This window comes from Paroedura picta, chromosome 2, assembly GCF_049243985.1.
Source record: "Paroedura picta isolate Pp20150507F chromosome 2, Ppicta_v3.0, whole genome shotgun sequence".
NCBI classification, from domain to species: domain Eukaryota; kingdom Metazoa; phylum Chordata; class Lepidosauria; order Squamata; family Gekkonidae; genus Paroedura; species Paroedura picta.
The window spans coordinates 146,303,320-146,315,204 of NC_135370.1; the positions used below are offsets into that span (position 1 = coordinate 146,303,320).

At 52.6% G+C, this 11,885-nt stretch overlaps 1 protein-coding gene across 1 annotated transcript; it reads right to left on the minus strand.

Annotated features, from left to right (window-relative positions):
• Window positions 1-998: 998 nt before the first annotated feature.
• Window positions 999-10,619, minus strand: NKX2-8 (NK2 homeobox 8). The gene is made up of 2 exons (XM_077323140.1): window positions 10,214-10,619; window positions 999-7,627 (listed from the first exon to the last, which is right to left on the minus strand). Exons 1-2 carry the CDS (start codon window positions 10,365-10,367, stop codon window positions 7,128-7,130), a joined length of 654 nt encoding a protein of 217 aa, XP_077179255.1. The 5' UTR covers window positions 10,368-10,619; the 3' UTR covers window positions 999-7,127.
• Between the last annotated feature and the right edge of the window lie 1,266 nt (window positions 10,620-11,885).

An 11,885-nucleotide genomic window follows, 5' to 3' on the forward strand; every position in this document is an offset into this window, starting at 1 on the left:
GGGGGTTGGACTATATGGCCTGTATAGCCCCTTCCAACTCTATGATTCTATGATTAATCAATCCCTAGAGAATTGTAACCAAAAATGTGGACCCAAATATGGACCCTTCCAACTCTGATTCTATGATTCTAAAAATATTCTCCCAGGATGCAGGAAGGGTTTTTCCTGCCAGCTGCCTGCAGGACCTTTAATCCTTGCGACTCTGCTGTTAACTTTACTTAGGCAGCCAGCCATGGCAAAGGTAGGAGCTGGAGTCCTGATGATAGCCAGCTCCTCTATCTGGACATGGCATCTTTCATTTCCCATGGACGATCAAATGGACATGGACGCTGATGGAATTGAAAGAACACATTCCTCATAATCGGATCCAATTGCCTTTACCACACAAGGATGTAAGTCAGTTAATCAGCAGTCCCTCTCTGTTCATCTAGGGCAGGCGTAGTCAACCTGTGGTCCTCCAGATGTCCATGGACTACAATTCCCATGAGCCCCTGCCAGCAAATGCTACCCCTTATCTAGGGTTGCCAACCTCCAGGCAGTAACAGAGGATCTCCTTGGGTTACAAGTGATCTCCAGGTGCCAGAGATCATTTCCACTGAACAAAATGGCCACTTTCTCCAAGGTGGACTCCTAGACATCATAAGTCCCTTTCCTCCCCAAACTCTGCTCTTCTTATGCCCCGCCCCTCCCCCAATCTCAACCCAGAGCTGGCTACCCTGTGACCATTCCACACACTTGGTGAAGCTGCCTCCCTTTTAGGAGACGTATATGGCCAAGTATGCAAAACGACCCAACACAAACCATAGTTTCGTTTACATGAACCACTCTGACAGCACAGAGTTTCTGGAGCCACATTATGCCACTTCCCTAAGAACTGTCCAAGCAGCGCAGAACCAAGCAGGTTATAGCTGATAAGGGTCTTAAGGAGAAGTTGTTTTGTTTTGAAATCATCGCAAACAATAAATCTCTACAAAGAAAAAAAAAGTTTATTTTGACAACACAAAAGAAAACATATAAGAAAATCAACATTAACATTAATTACGAGAGCTCCAAAGACATTACTAATCCATTGTAAGTGTTCCTCACAGACCAAAGGCAGCATATGTGTCCATGCAGTTGCACGCATGGGAATCTGTAACGAAACTTAAAAGTTTGCATGGAAATGCAGATGCCCTTGGGAGTGACAGTACTAGCAGCTAAAGGTAAGCTGAGAAAGTCAATGAGTCTCAGTTTCAGCCTCAGTCCCTGACTTTAATACCAAGATGGATCTTGATTTCTTCCATAAGGATGGTGCAGACCCTGGTTGAGAGAACATATGCAAAGCACCTTGAAGATCCTACACTGTTATTAAGTATTACTAGGAGTATTTCCAGACATGTGAAGATGACCTGCTACCCTCGACCTACTGATTTCAGGCTACAGCTTAAAAAAAAAAAAAAAGCAAGGCATGTTAGCCGGTTGAATTGAAACCCAGCACCTGCTGGTTTAGAATTTAAGCATTGCAATTCTTGGGAAGTCAGGGACACTCTGCAGCCTGGTCCAGAGAAGAGGTAAATTCTGCCCGATTACGATCACCTTGGCAGGCATTCTTCAGAAGTGTTCACCAGCATTTTCATAAATTGGTTACCCAGCATCCATGAACACCTGCTGTTTTTTGGATGAGCCATCACTGAGGGACCTCTAAGACCACCTGAATCATAATGTTTCCTGGAGTAATCTATTCATCTCCCAGTATTCACCTGAATATCACTGGTAAAGAAATCAAAGAATCGTGTATGTTTGAACCAGCATCTTTCTGTACCTCTTTTAAAACAACAGCAATCCCACAGTGGGTACACTGGCTCAGAGGTGGAAAGCTGTCCATAGAGATATACTACATGGAGGCACTTAGAGAACCTGTACAGACATTGCATGAGGTCCTACTGCAGTGACTTCCTTCCCACCAGTGTGGACCACTGAACAGGACAGCAGAGGAATTTACACAACCCCCCTTAGCATTGCTCCAGCTCCCAAGAGGGATGAAGGGCCCTTAGAATCAGTGGCAATAATGGTTCCTCCCACATTACTCTGGATTTCTGATGTTAAAACTGGAATGATGCTGGCCAATTAGGACATGCAGCAGGGACTCCTATATTGCTAAAGGCTCTGCATTGCCTACTGACTTTTCATATGAATCCTCCAGCTCATGCTGACAGTGTCTCACCAGCTGCACTGATGAAGAACTGGGGTTTTGTACCCCATGTTTCGCTACCCAAAGGAGTCTCAATGCGACTTACAATCTCCTACCCTTCCTCTCCCCAGAACAAACACCGTGTCGGAGGTGGGAGGGGTGGGACTGAAAGAGCTCAGAGAGAACTGTGACTGGCCCAAGGTCACCCAGCTGGCTGCATGTGAAGGAGGCAGGGATAGTCAAACTGCGGCCCTCCAGATGTCCATGGACTACAATTCCCATGAGCCCCTGCCAGCATTTGCTCATTGGAATTGTAGTCCATGGACATCTGGAGGGCCGCAGTTTGACTACCCTGGAGTAGAGAATCAAGCCCACTGCTCCAGATCAGAGGCTGTTGCTCTGAACCACTACGCCACGCTGGCTCTTCTGTATGTTTGTATTTTAACAACGGGGGACATTTGTTCAGAGGTTTCCTGATGCCATATCTAGTCTCGATCTCAGAAGAGCTCCCAAAACAGAAGGACAGAATCAGCCGCGGGACCAGCTTGCCAAACAGGAATGGTAAGATGTCCTCTAGTTCTGACTGTGTTGATGGCAAGCTCCTCCAAAGGAGAGTTTCGCTTATATGAATCAATGTATTAAGCTCAGCCATGAAATGCCACATTGGGGGAACTTTGTTCATGGAATGTGTAATAAGTATTTTAAATGAGATTGGGGAAAAAATTGTTTATTGCAACCATAACAGTTGCTGCAGTTTTTTTTTTTTTAAGGGCAAGCTTAGTTAAGGGTTTTACAAAAACGACTGATGGGCTTCACCAAAGGGCTAAGATGCAAAGCGTCATGTGCTGTTTCCAGTCCATCTTCGACAAAGTGCATTGCGGGAAATCACGGTCCCCTCCCCCCACCACCACCACCAATCATTTGGTATAAAGGGGTTTTATGATACAAATTTGATAATCTCCCTTGCACATTGGCACGGTTCTAATTGGAGTTGTAGGCCCATAAAATTCAAGCTCTTTGTTTCCCCGAAGGCCGCAAGGTTTTCAAAGATACCATTGTGCCGCCTAAAACCCATAAAATTGTCACTAGGGACTGATTAAACAGTCCTGAATTGAGACAGTGCGGATTTTGTCTAGGTCCCTTTCAGGCATAACAATGCTCTTTTCAACTCCCAAGACAAAAGGAGGTTTAAGGAATGATTCTCTGGGAGATTCTTCCAAGATAACCCCGACCATATGGAAGACAAGGTGGCCAGCAGCTGAGACAAAAAAACAGGTGACAACAGGACTATCCAACACTCCCCTCCCCAACAACAGCCCAGACCCAAAGATCTCTCTGTCCCCCACTCAGACATTTTCTTGAAATCACCACCCACAGAGCTAGGCACAACACAATGACCCCAGTCCTTACAAACAACGGGATTCAGAAGCCCCAGCATAGAACAGGAGCAAAGGACACGAGCTAGCATCTTTGTGGCCAAAACCAGTTCCCAAGAAACTGAAGAAGAAGAGGAGGAGTTGGAATTGGAATTGTTTTTTATATGCCGCTTTTCTCTATCAGGAGCCTCAGAGTGGCTTACAATCGCCTTCCCTTTCCTCTCCCCACAACAGACATCCAGTGAGGTAGGTGAGGCTGAGAGAGCCCTGATATTACTGATCTGTCAGAACAATTTTATCAGTGCTGTGGTGATCCCAAGGTCATCCAGCTGGCTGCATGTGGGGGAGCAGGGAATCTAACCCGGATTAGAAATCTGTGCTCCTAACCACTACACCAAGCTGGCTTTCCTGGGGTTTGCACCAAGACAGGTGAGAAGCTGGTTGATCTCAAAAGCCAGAGGTGATGATCTTCCCAATTCCAGTTATCTTTTTCAAAGGAAGAAGACATTTAGGCTAGCCTTAGTACCGGCCAGTCAAACCAAACTTGGCCTAGACGTTGCCCATCCAGGCTAGATGAAAAATAATCTCACTAACTGTCTTTGGAGAGAACATGATCCATGGTTCACTAAACAGAAGGGTCTGAGCAGTGTTTGCACCACCACTCCTGAGTGCAGTTTTACACGTGACATGATTAAACAGAAGAGGGTCAATTAAAAATCCAATTTGCATTCCAGGCACTGTGTTTACACATCAATGTCAATTGTGTCTGTTTCTGCAGTGCAAAATGAGATCCTATGTTTCACAGTCTTTGATTTCTGCTTTCTCTCAATGAAATTTCTCTTGGTAGATGCCCTAAGCATGCATGGTCTTCTCTTGTTGTTAAAAAACAGGCCAGGAATGAACAAATGACAGCCTCTGGTATGACGCTGAAGGGCTTGGCCAAAGACTCTCAAACTGGGCCTTTCAACTGTGTCTGGAAATCAGAAATACTTCTTTTGGAACCTAGTGATAATTATTATTTATTTACCACATGGCCTGTGCATAGTGCAGCCAGGGGATCTGAGGAGCATCTGGCAGCCAGACGTTTGAAAGTGGTTTGCCATGGCCTGCCTCTACATCATGACCCCAAGGGTCCCTTGGAGGTCTCCCACCCAAATACTTGCCAGCGTTGACCCTGCTTAGATTCCGAGTTCTGACTGGCTATTGAGGTCAGGGAGCCAATTGGTTGAATTATGTCGGAATCATTACGGGGGGGGGAGAGAAAAGGGGGGAAATGTCTACCAGTAAGGTGCCCCTCCCCAACAGCCAAGAGCAATGCAAGCAAATTAGGTGGGGGAGCAGGGAGAGAGAGAGAGAGAGGATGTCCGAAAGATGATTCATGGGCACCATTAAACCTATTTCTTTTTTTAAAGACCACCAAGGCCTGAGTAGAGCAGCACATCCCACATTATATCAACTGATATGATATTGATCGCATTGTAATGGCCTATGGCTGGAAACAATAACATGTATGTATTTATTATGCTTATTTCCAGGCCGTTTAGGTTGCCCTCTTAGCATTTATCTGTAGCTACATAAGCCAATGTGTCAGCAGGCCTTGGAGCTCCAACCCCCCGGCCCTGGATCCATTTCCCCCTCCCCCAACCTGGGCCCTAATTCCTGTTCTAGAGGTATAGGATCAGAAATTGGGGGCAGGGGGTGTGTATCTCTTTCCAAGGACTTCTGGGAAGGAGGCAGAACTGTTTTTCAGGGTGTCCCAGAAGCTGTCAATCAGAGTCCACCAACCGCAACACTTCTGGAGCACAAAGTTAAGCGCCTCCCTGTTCCTTGCCCTGGGTGAGCCGAGAGCCGGTGTTTAAGGCTCAGACTGGAACAAGCAGGACCAGCGGGCACCGAAGAACGGGCTGTAATGCTAAGGTCTAGAGCGGTTCCAGACGCGCCTCCGGAGGACTGAGCAGCAGGAAGGAAGCCCTGCGCCTTGGGGGGGGGGAGGGGTGGCAGTTCCTTCCACTGGCCGGAGAGGACATTGGGTAGAGCACCGCAGAGGCTGGGAGTCCCCCTTCCGTTGCCCCCCCCTTCAGCTCAGAGGCATCCTCCCACATCCCTACTCCTTCTCCACATGCAGCCAACGGAGTGGCCTTGGATGGGCCACCCAGAGGTGTCTCAGCTCCCCCCCCCCAAACCTCACAGGGTGTCTGTTGTGGGAAGAGGAAAGCTAGACGATTGTAGGTCACTTTGAGATGCCTTTGGGTAGTAAATAGCAGGGTACAAAAAACCCGCTCTTCTTTAGCATCCTCGTTCTTCGGCAAGAAAGGAATGGCAGAGAAGAGGGGGGGAGGGAGGGGGAGGCAGTCCTGGCCCCTCCGGGTTGAAATTGGCTGTGCCCCGTAATTCCTGAAAGGCTCTCATCTCTCCCCTCCCGCCCCCTGCACCTTCAGACAAGAGCTCCAAAGGCCCGGCCTGGAAGCCGAAAACGTTGTGTGGACTGGGGAGCGGCTCACCCAGCAGAGGCGTCGCCACCCAAGGAGGTAGAAGCCAAGGAATGAGCCGAGCTGCTGCTCCGCGGAGATCTCTCTGCATGAGAGCAGGCCGTTCACTCCCAAGAAAACCTTCTGGCCCCGGGGAGGGAACAATGGGATCTTCTGGGAGACTTGCGGGCGCCCTGGCACGAGCCGCCTCCCTCGGGGCCAGCCTGCCAAAAAAAGGCACAGATCCCGCGGGACGGGTCGGACGACCGGTGCGACAGTGAGCCGTCTCTGTTGCCTCGTGAAGGACACGGGCCCGTCAAAACCAACCAACAACAAGACTTGGCATTGTCGGTGCCCCTTCTTAGACAACAGAACAGCCACGGAAGCCTTGCCTCTTCCCGCTTGGCTGGACATTCCTATCGTTCGCACAAGAGTCCTGCTGGCTTCTGTGGAGCGGAATTGCAAGTAAGGTCCGGGTCCTAAACATACAGGCTGCATACACAACTGAATTCGGAGCCGCTACTCCGGATCCTTCATACGTAAATGAATCCGGAGCCGCTACTCTCCCTGGATTCCCTATTGGCGTGGACTACTTCACCTCTAAAAGGTGTTACATAAGGGGGGCGGGGCATGGGGGAGCACTCACAGCCTCCCACCCTGACGTTGGTTCTTAAAAGGTTTTCTTCGGGACCGTGCAGGGTGGCATCCTCGAGGGCAGCGCTGTTTCTTTCTTTCGTCAAGTCCCACCTGGGGCTTGGGGGGGGGGGGCTTCCTCCCAATGAAGTCTATTCGGGACAGGGTGGCCTGAAGGGCTGCCCTGAGGCTCCAGTCCTAACTAGGCGTGGATGGGGGCGAAGGAGGAGGCGTCAGGCTGGGTAAGGAGGCTCAGGGTTGTGGAGGAGTCATTGGGGCACTGCGTTGGGCCACGCCTGGCTCAACTCCCGAGTGGTTCTAGGCCAGCCTTTGTCTGGGCTTGCAGCGAGGCGGGGTGGGCGGGCGGTCCCAGTTCAAGGCAGCCCCCTGAGACCAGCTGGCCAGTCCGGGGGCGAGTCCTCCTCCTCCTCCTCCTCTCGGCCTGGGCCGGCGCAGCGGACCTCTCGGCTAGAGCCTCCCTCAGCCCCAGTTCCAGGAGACCAGGGCCGGTGGCGCTAGGGGCTGGTAGGCCGGGAAGAGGCTCAGCGAGGTGGCCGGTGGGAAGGCCGAGCAGCCCTGAAGGCTGAGAGCGCTCTGGGGCCCGCTGCAGCCCTGGCACGCCTTGCCGTCCCGCACCAGCACCGGCACCACCACGCGGCGCAGCAGCGGCGCCTCGCCGGCCTCGGCCCGCCCACCGCCGCCGCCCTTGGCCCGCTTCATCTTGTAGCGGTGGTTCTGGAACCAGATCTTGACCTGCGTGGGCGTCAGGCGCAGCACCTGGGCCAGCTGCTCCCGCTCGGGCGCCGACAGGTAGCGCTGCTGTCGGAAGCGTCGCTCCAGCGCCAGCGTCTGCGCCTTGGAGAACAGCACCCGCCGCTTCTTCTTCTTCTCGTCCTCGTCCTCGTCCTCCTCTGCGGCGGCGGCGGCTGCCTGGGCGGCGGCCGGGCACGTCCTGCTCTCAGCGCCACTCTCGTCCGACGCTGCAGAAGGAGACGCGGGGAAGGGGATGAGGGCACCAAGGACAAAGAAATGCCGTCAAAAAGACCGAGGCATGGAACATAGAGCCCTGGGTCGGATTCAGAGGGGCTTGAATGTGAAACACCCCCCCCCCCTCACAGACACACTTAAAGTCTATCTGCTCATTCCGCCATTTTTCTCTGTAGAGCCACCCAACCCCAGCCCTGCATCTTGCCGAAGTCCTGTGAAAACCTTCCTTCATCTGGCCCTTGGGAAGGAGGGCCCAGAGTTTCTACCAAAAGATTGCCGCTAACCGCCCTCTCTCCGATTGGTTTTATAAAAAGGCTTTGCGGACATTATCCCCCTTCCTTGCGTCTGGAACTGTAGAATCAACACCTTTGCATTGGTCTGCGGGAGGGGGAGAAAGTGCCTTTCTCGTTGCTCCCCCCAAATCCCCAAACAGCTGAGTCTCTGTTCCCCCACCCCTATCCTGGCTCTCATACACCTTCGGGCAGGTCATCCTCCATGGCTCTATAATGCTTGTCTTTCCTCTCATGACTGAATGCCAGGGTGGATAGAAGAGGGAAGGCATTTCTGTTAGGGAAACCTCAGGGGGGGGTGACCTTCCTGGGCCCCTCGGAGCCCCCGGGGCCCTCGCTCAGCTCTTGGCAACAGGAAGCAAAAGGATGAGGAAGGCTCCACTCCACAAAAGTCCCTCCGAAGTGCCGGCTTCCCACGCACACGACAGACAACGCACTTTGAGTGTGCTTTTGGATAACAGGAGAGGGATCCTGAAGCGCAGGGAAAGTGCATTATCCAAGGTGTGCGGAGTGACCAGACTCCACCCACCACCCGTTTCTGGCCCGAGATGGAGTACAAGAGGGTGACCAGGTCTGACCAGGAAGCAGCTTTCCTCCAAGGCCGCCTTTCCCCAGGCGCCCTCCGGCAGTGCGTGGAGCCGGCTTCCCAGGGAGGAGTCCTCGCTGTGGAGCCAGCGCAGGTTGTGCGCTAATCCACTCCTGGCCAATGCCAAGCGCCTGAACATGTCTTCCGTTGGAAGTTGTGGGAATTCAAGATAGATGCATCACTGCACACCACCGAGGACTATCAGGGTGGCAATCCGAAAACCCCACTGAGTAGACTGCAGTAAGAGTCTGAGCAGACCTGCCTAGGGAAGCTCTCTAATGTCAAGAGCGCTAGGGACCGGTCTCGGAGAGCTCGTGCCAACAGAGCCGGCCTCAGGGCAACCGACCGCCTTCGTCAGCGCCCTCCCGGAACAGGGTTCTTTCCCCATCTACATTCATTGACCCTCGCAGGCTCAGAGGAGGGACCTGAACTCAGCTCGGGAAGTGAGCCGTGCTCGTGGGAACGGTCAGACGCGAATGGGGGAACAGTTTAATGGTGTCTCACCCTCACCTCCTACAATATGAATGGTGAAAAAAGCCTCCGCTTTACACACTAATCAATTCACCTCTGCAAACGCAGACGAGATTTGACATCTTCTTGGGAACCTTATTCGGAGAAAAGCGAAACTACTGGAAAATTGCTGTTATATGATACAATTTAAATTGCTTACGGGTACACTGAAACATGAAACCAGAAGACCTTAAAATGGGAGGGGCGAGAGAGACAGATTATGTGCCAGGGCAAAGAAACCGCCCTGGTTTCTAGAGGAATGGCGGCATATAAATACAAGAATAAAAATAATTAGCAAATAGGCTGCAGCAGCGACTGATCTTGCCTTGTTGGCGGTATTTACCAATGCAGCCCTCAGATCTGTATAATATACGATAACCATAATATATGACATGAGGCTCCCCTCTTCTTAACGTGACCCCCGATGGTTTGGCACAGGCTGTTCCTGTGTTGCCTGTACTGCAGAAGAGGGGAACACTCAGCAATGACTTTATAAACCGGTTTTCAGGTCCATAAATATCCAGGGGAATTGGCACAGAGGTAAATGTGCTTAGATGCTTGTAGAACAGAGCGATGGTCGGTTAAAAAAATACCGGAGCGTGTGAGAGGGGGAGAAACCGCATGTTAGTTATTGTAACGATTTCAGCAGATGGGCTCTAAGACAGTCTGAAAGAAACGCTCCTCCTTATACCGTCGTGCATCGACCCGCACTATATACTCCAGAGAATCCATCGAAGGAAATAGAAGTATTAGTCCACAATTCATGACGAGAAGAGAGGTAATATTTCCGGATTCTGCCAAGACTGGAGCTCTAGTTCTGCTATGGTTAGTAATTTAGATATAGCAATATAGATATGCAGATGGCCGCGCCGCTCTTCTATTCCTTTCAGTGTAATTTCCCTCCCTCCCTCGGCTTCTGCTTCAGCTGTAGCAAGACACGTTTTGCCAGCTAGATCCCTAAGAAGCACCTCTCTGACTGCCCTTTCCACAGGTCATCTTCTGGCCACCTCCCCGCGAACTGGCTCTCACGAGTATTACATATTTACCTGTATCCTCGGGAGGCCACCCCCCCCCACCTCTCTTCCTAGCCTTTCGCCGGTTCCCTCTCTGAAATGGGGTGGCATCTCCCCCCCCCCGCCGCCTCTGTTTCCTCCTTGCAGGTATTTCCCAAGCCCCCCATCCCCTCCACTCACAGAGGTAGTGGTTCCTGTCGCTTTCCATCCATTCCCTGTACGGGGAGCCTCCGTAGCTCTCGCCTGCATCCTGTTCCTTGGCGCCGTTGCCCTCGGGCTCTGGTAAATCCAAAAGGCTCCTGACGGTGAAGCTAATCTTGCCCACTGTGGCCATGGCAGAGGGGTGCCCTCCCGACCGGCCGGGGGAAGGGGTGCCCGCCAGCTGGGAGCCAGCAAGTGGGGCAGCGGCAGCGTGCTTCGGTGGCCGCGGGCTCCTCTCGGCGTGCCAGTCGGCGGCAGATTAGTGTCGCTTACCGAGGGGGCTCCTGTTTATATCAACAGTTCTGGCGGCCGTAAACACTGGCCGCTTTCAAACCGTCCCTGTCTATGGGATGCTAAGTGCCTGAATTAGTCAAGTGCTAAAGCCCTAATGGGAGGGGGGCGACATCCCCCACCGCGCAGCCCCCGCTCCGGCCCCCTCCTCTGTCCGGGAGAATCCCCCGCCCCCTCCCCCCCCCAAGCCAGCAGGAAGCGGCCTTCAGGCTTACGGATTCTGTCTGATTAGGCCAAAGTGGGGACAGATAATGGTAATTGTTCGCCGTGAATAACATCTTGGGTGGTATGTGGGGAGCAGCGCCCACCCTCGCCAGCCCCTCCGCCCGTCCCTCCGCACACAAAGTGAATCCTCGCAGGAACATCCGCAGCGCTTGCCCGGGGATTGCTTGCTTGCCTCGACCCCCCCCCCCCTCCACCGCTCAGCCTTTTCACGGGAATGCAGGAATTTATTCATTGTTTGTTTTCCTCTCCAAGTTTGGGAACTACTTGGGGGTCGAAGCGACAAGTATCCCGCGCGAGTTCTTCTATTTTGAGATCAAGAATGTATGTGTAATTTGCCTTTGTAACCTCAAACACGCGGGTTTCGACCACAGGAAATTCCCTCTTCAGGTTCTCGTTCAGCCGGAGGGTCTTCCTCCCTCTTTACTCGGAGGCCAGCACCAGCACCCGCAGCATCAGGGGGCCTCCCTCCCTGCCTGCCTGCCTCCAAGGAGGATTTAAGTCAAACCTCGTTAAACGCAGCCTGCCGAGGACCAGCTCCCCCACTGCAGTGCCGCCCGGGCTGCACTGGGCTGTTCTCTTTCGAGAGTCAGCGGTGGGCTGCAGAGAGCCTGAGCACCATGCTGCGACAGCAACTGCGGCGGCCCTCAGGACCACCGGGTGCCGTGTTTCCCAGGGGGGTCACGGCGGTGCTGCAGCTGCCCCAGTCCTCCTTATGGCAGGGCACGGAAGTCCGCCAACGGCAGTGATCGAAAACAGCTTCTGGAGCGCAGCTTGATAACGGGTAGTTTAGCAGTCCGGCAGAGAGACGCCGCTGTTCGTCGCCAGGTTTTTCAGAAGATGGAAATACAGAAAAGCGAAGAGGAGGAGGAGGAGGAGGAGGAGCAGGGAGGGTGGATGGGAGAGCTTTGAGGATTCATTTAATCTTAGAGCCTTTTTTCCTCGGCCTATAAGCGAAGCCCGAACTAAGCGGAAGGTAGAAAGTGCGAAGTCAGCCCCAAGACATTTACGGCCATAGTTTTAACCTGCCATAGTTCCTTCCTTGCAGGCCGTTGCCGCTCTAGAGAAGGGGGGCGTCCCACACAACCGCCAGCTATATATGCCAAGGAGGCCCTCTCTCCCGTGTAGTCAGCCCTTC

What these genes read in the sequence shown, in the direction of transcription:
- NKX2-8 (XM_077323140.1), bottom strand. Translation starts at nt 10,367, where the DNA reads ATGGCCACAGTGGGCAAGATTAGCTTCACCGTCAGGAGCCTTTTGGAT. An exon ending in CGACAGGAACCACTACCTCT is followed by an intron (nt 7,628 to 10,213) that starts GTGAGTGGAGGG and finishes CTCCTTCTGCAG; the next exon opens with CGTCGGACGAGAGTGGCGCT.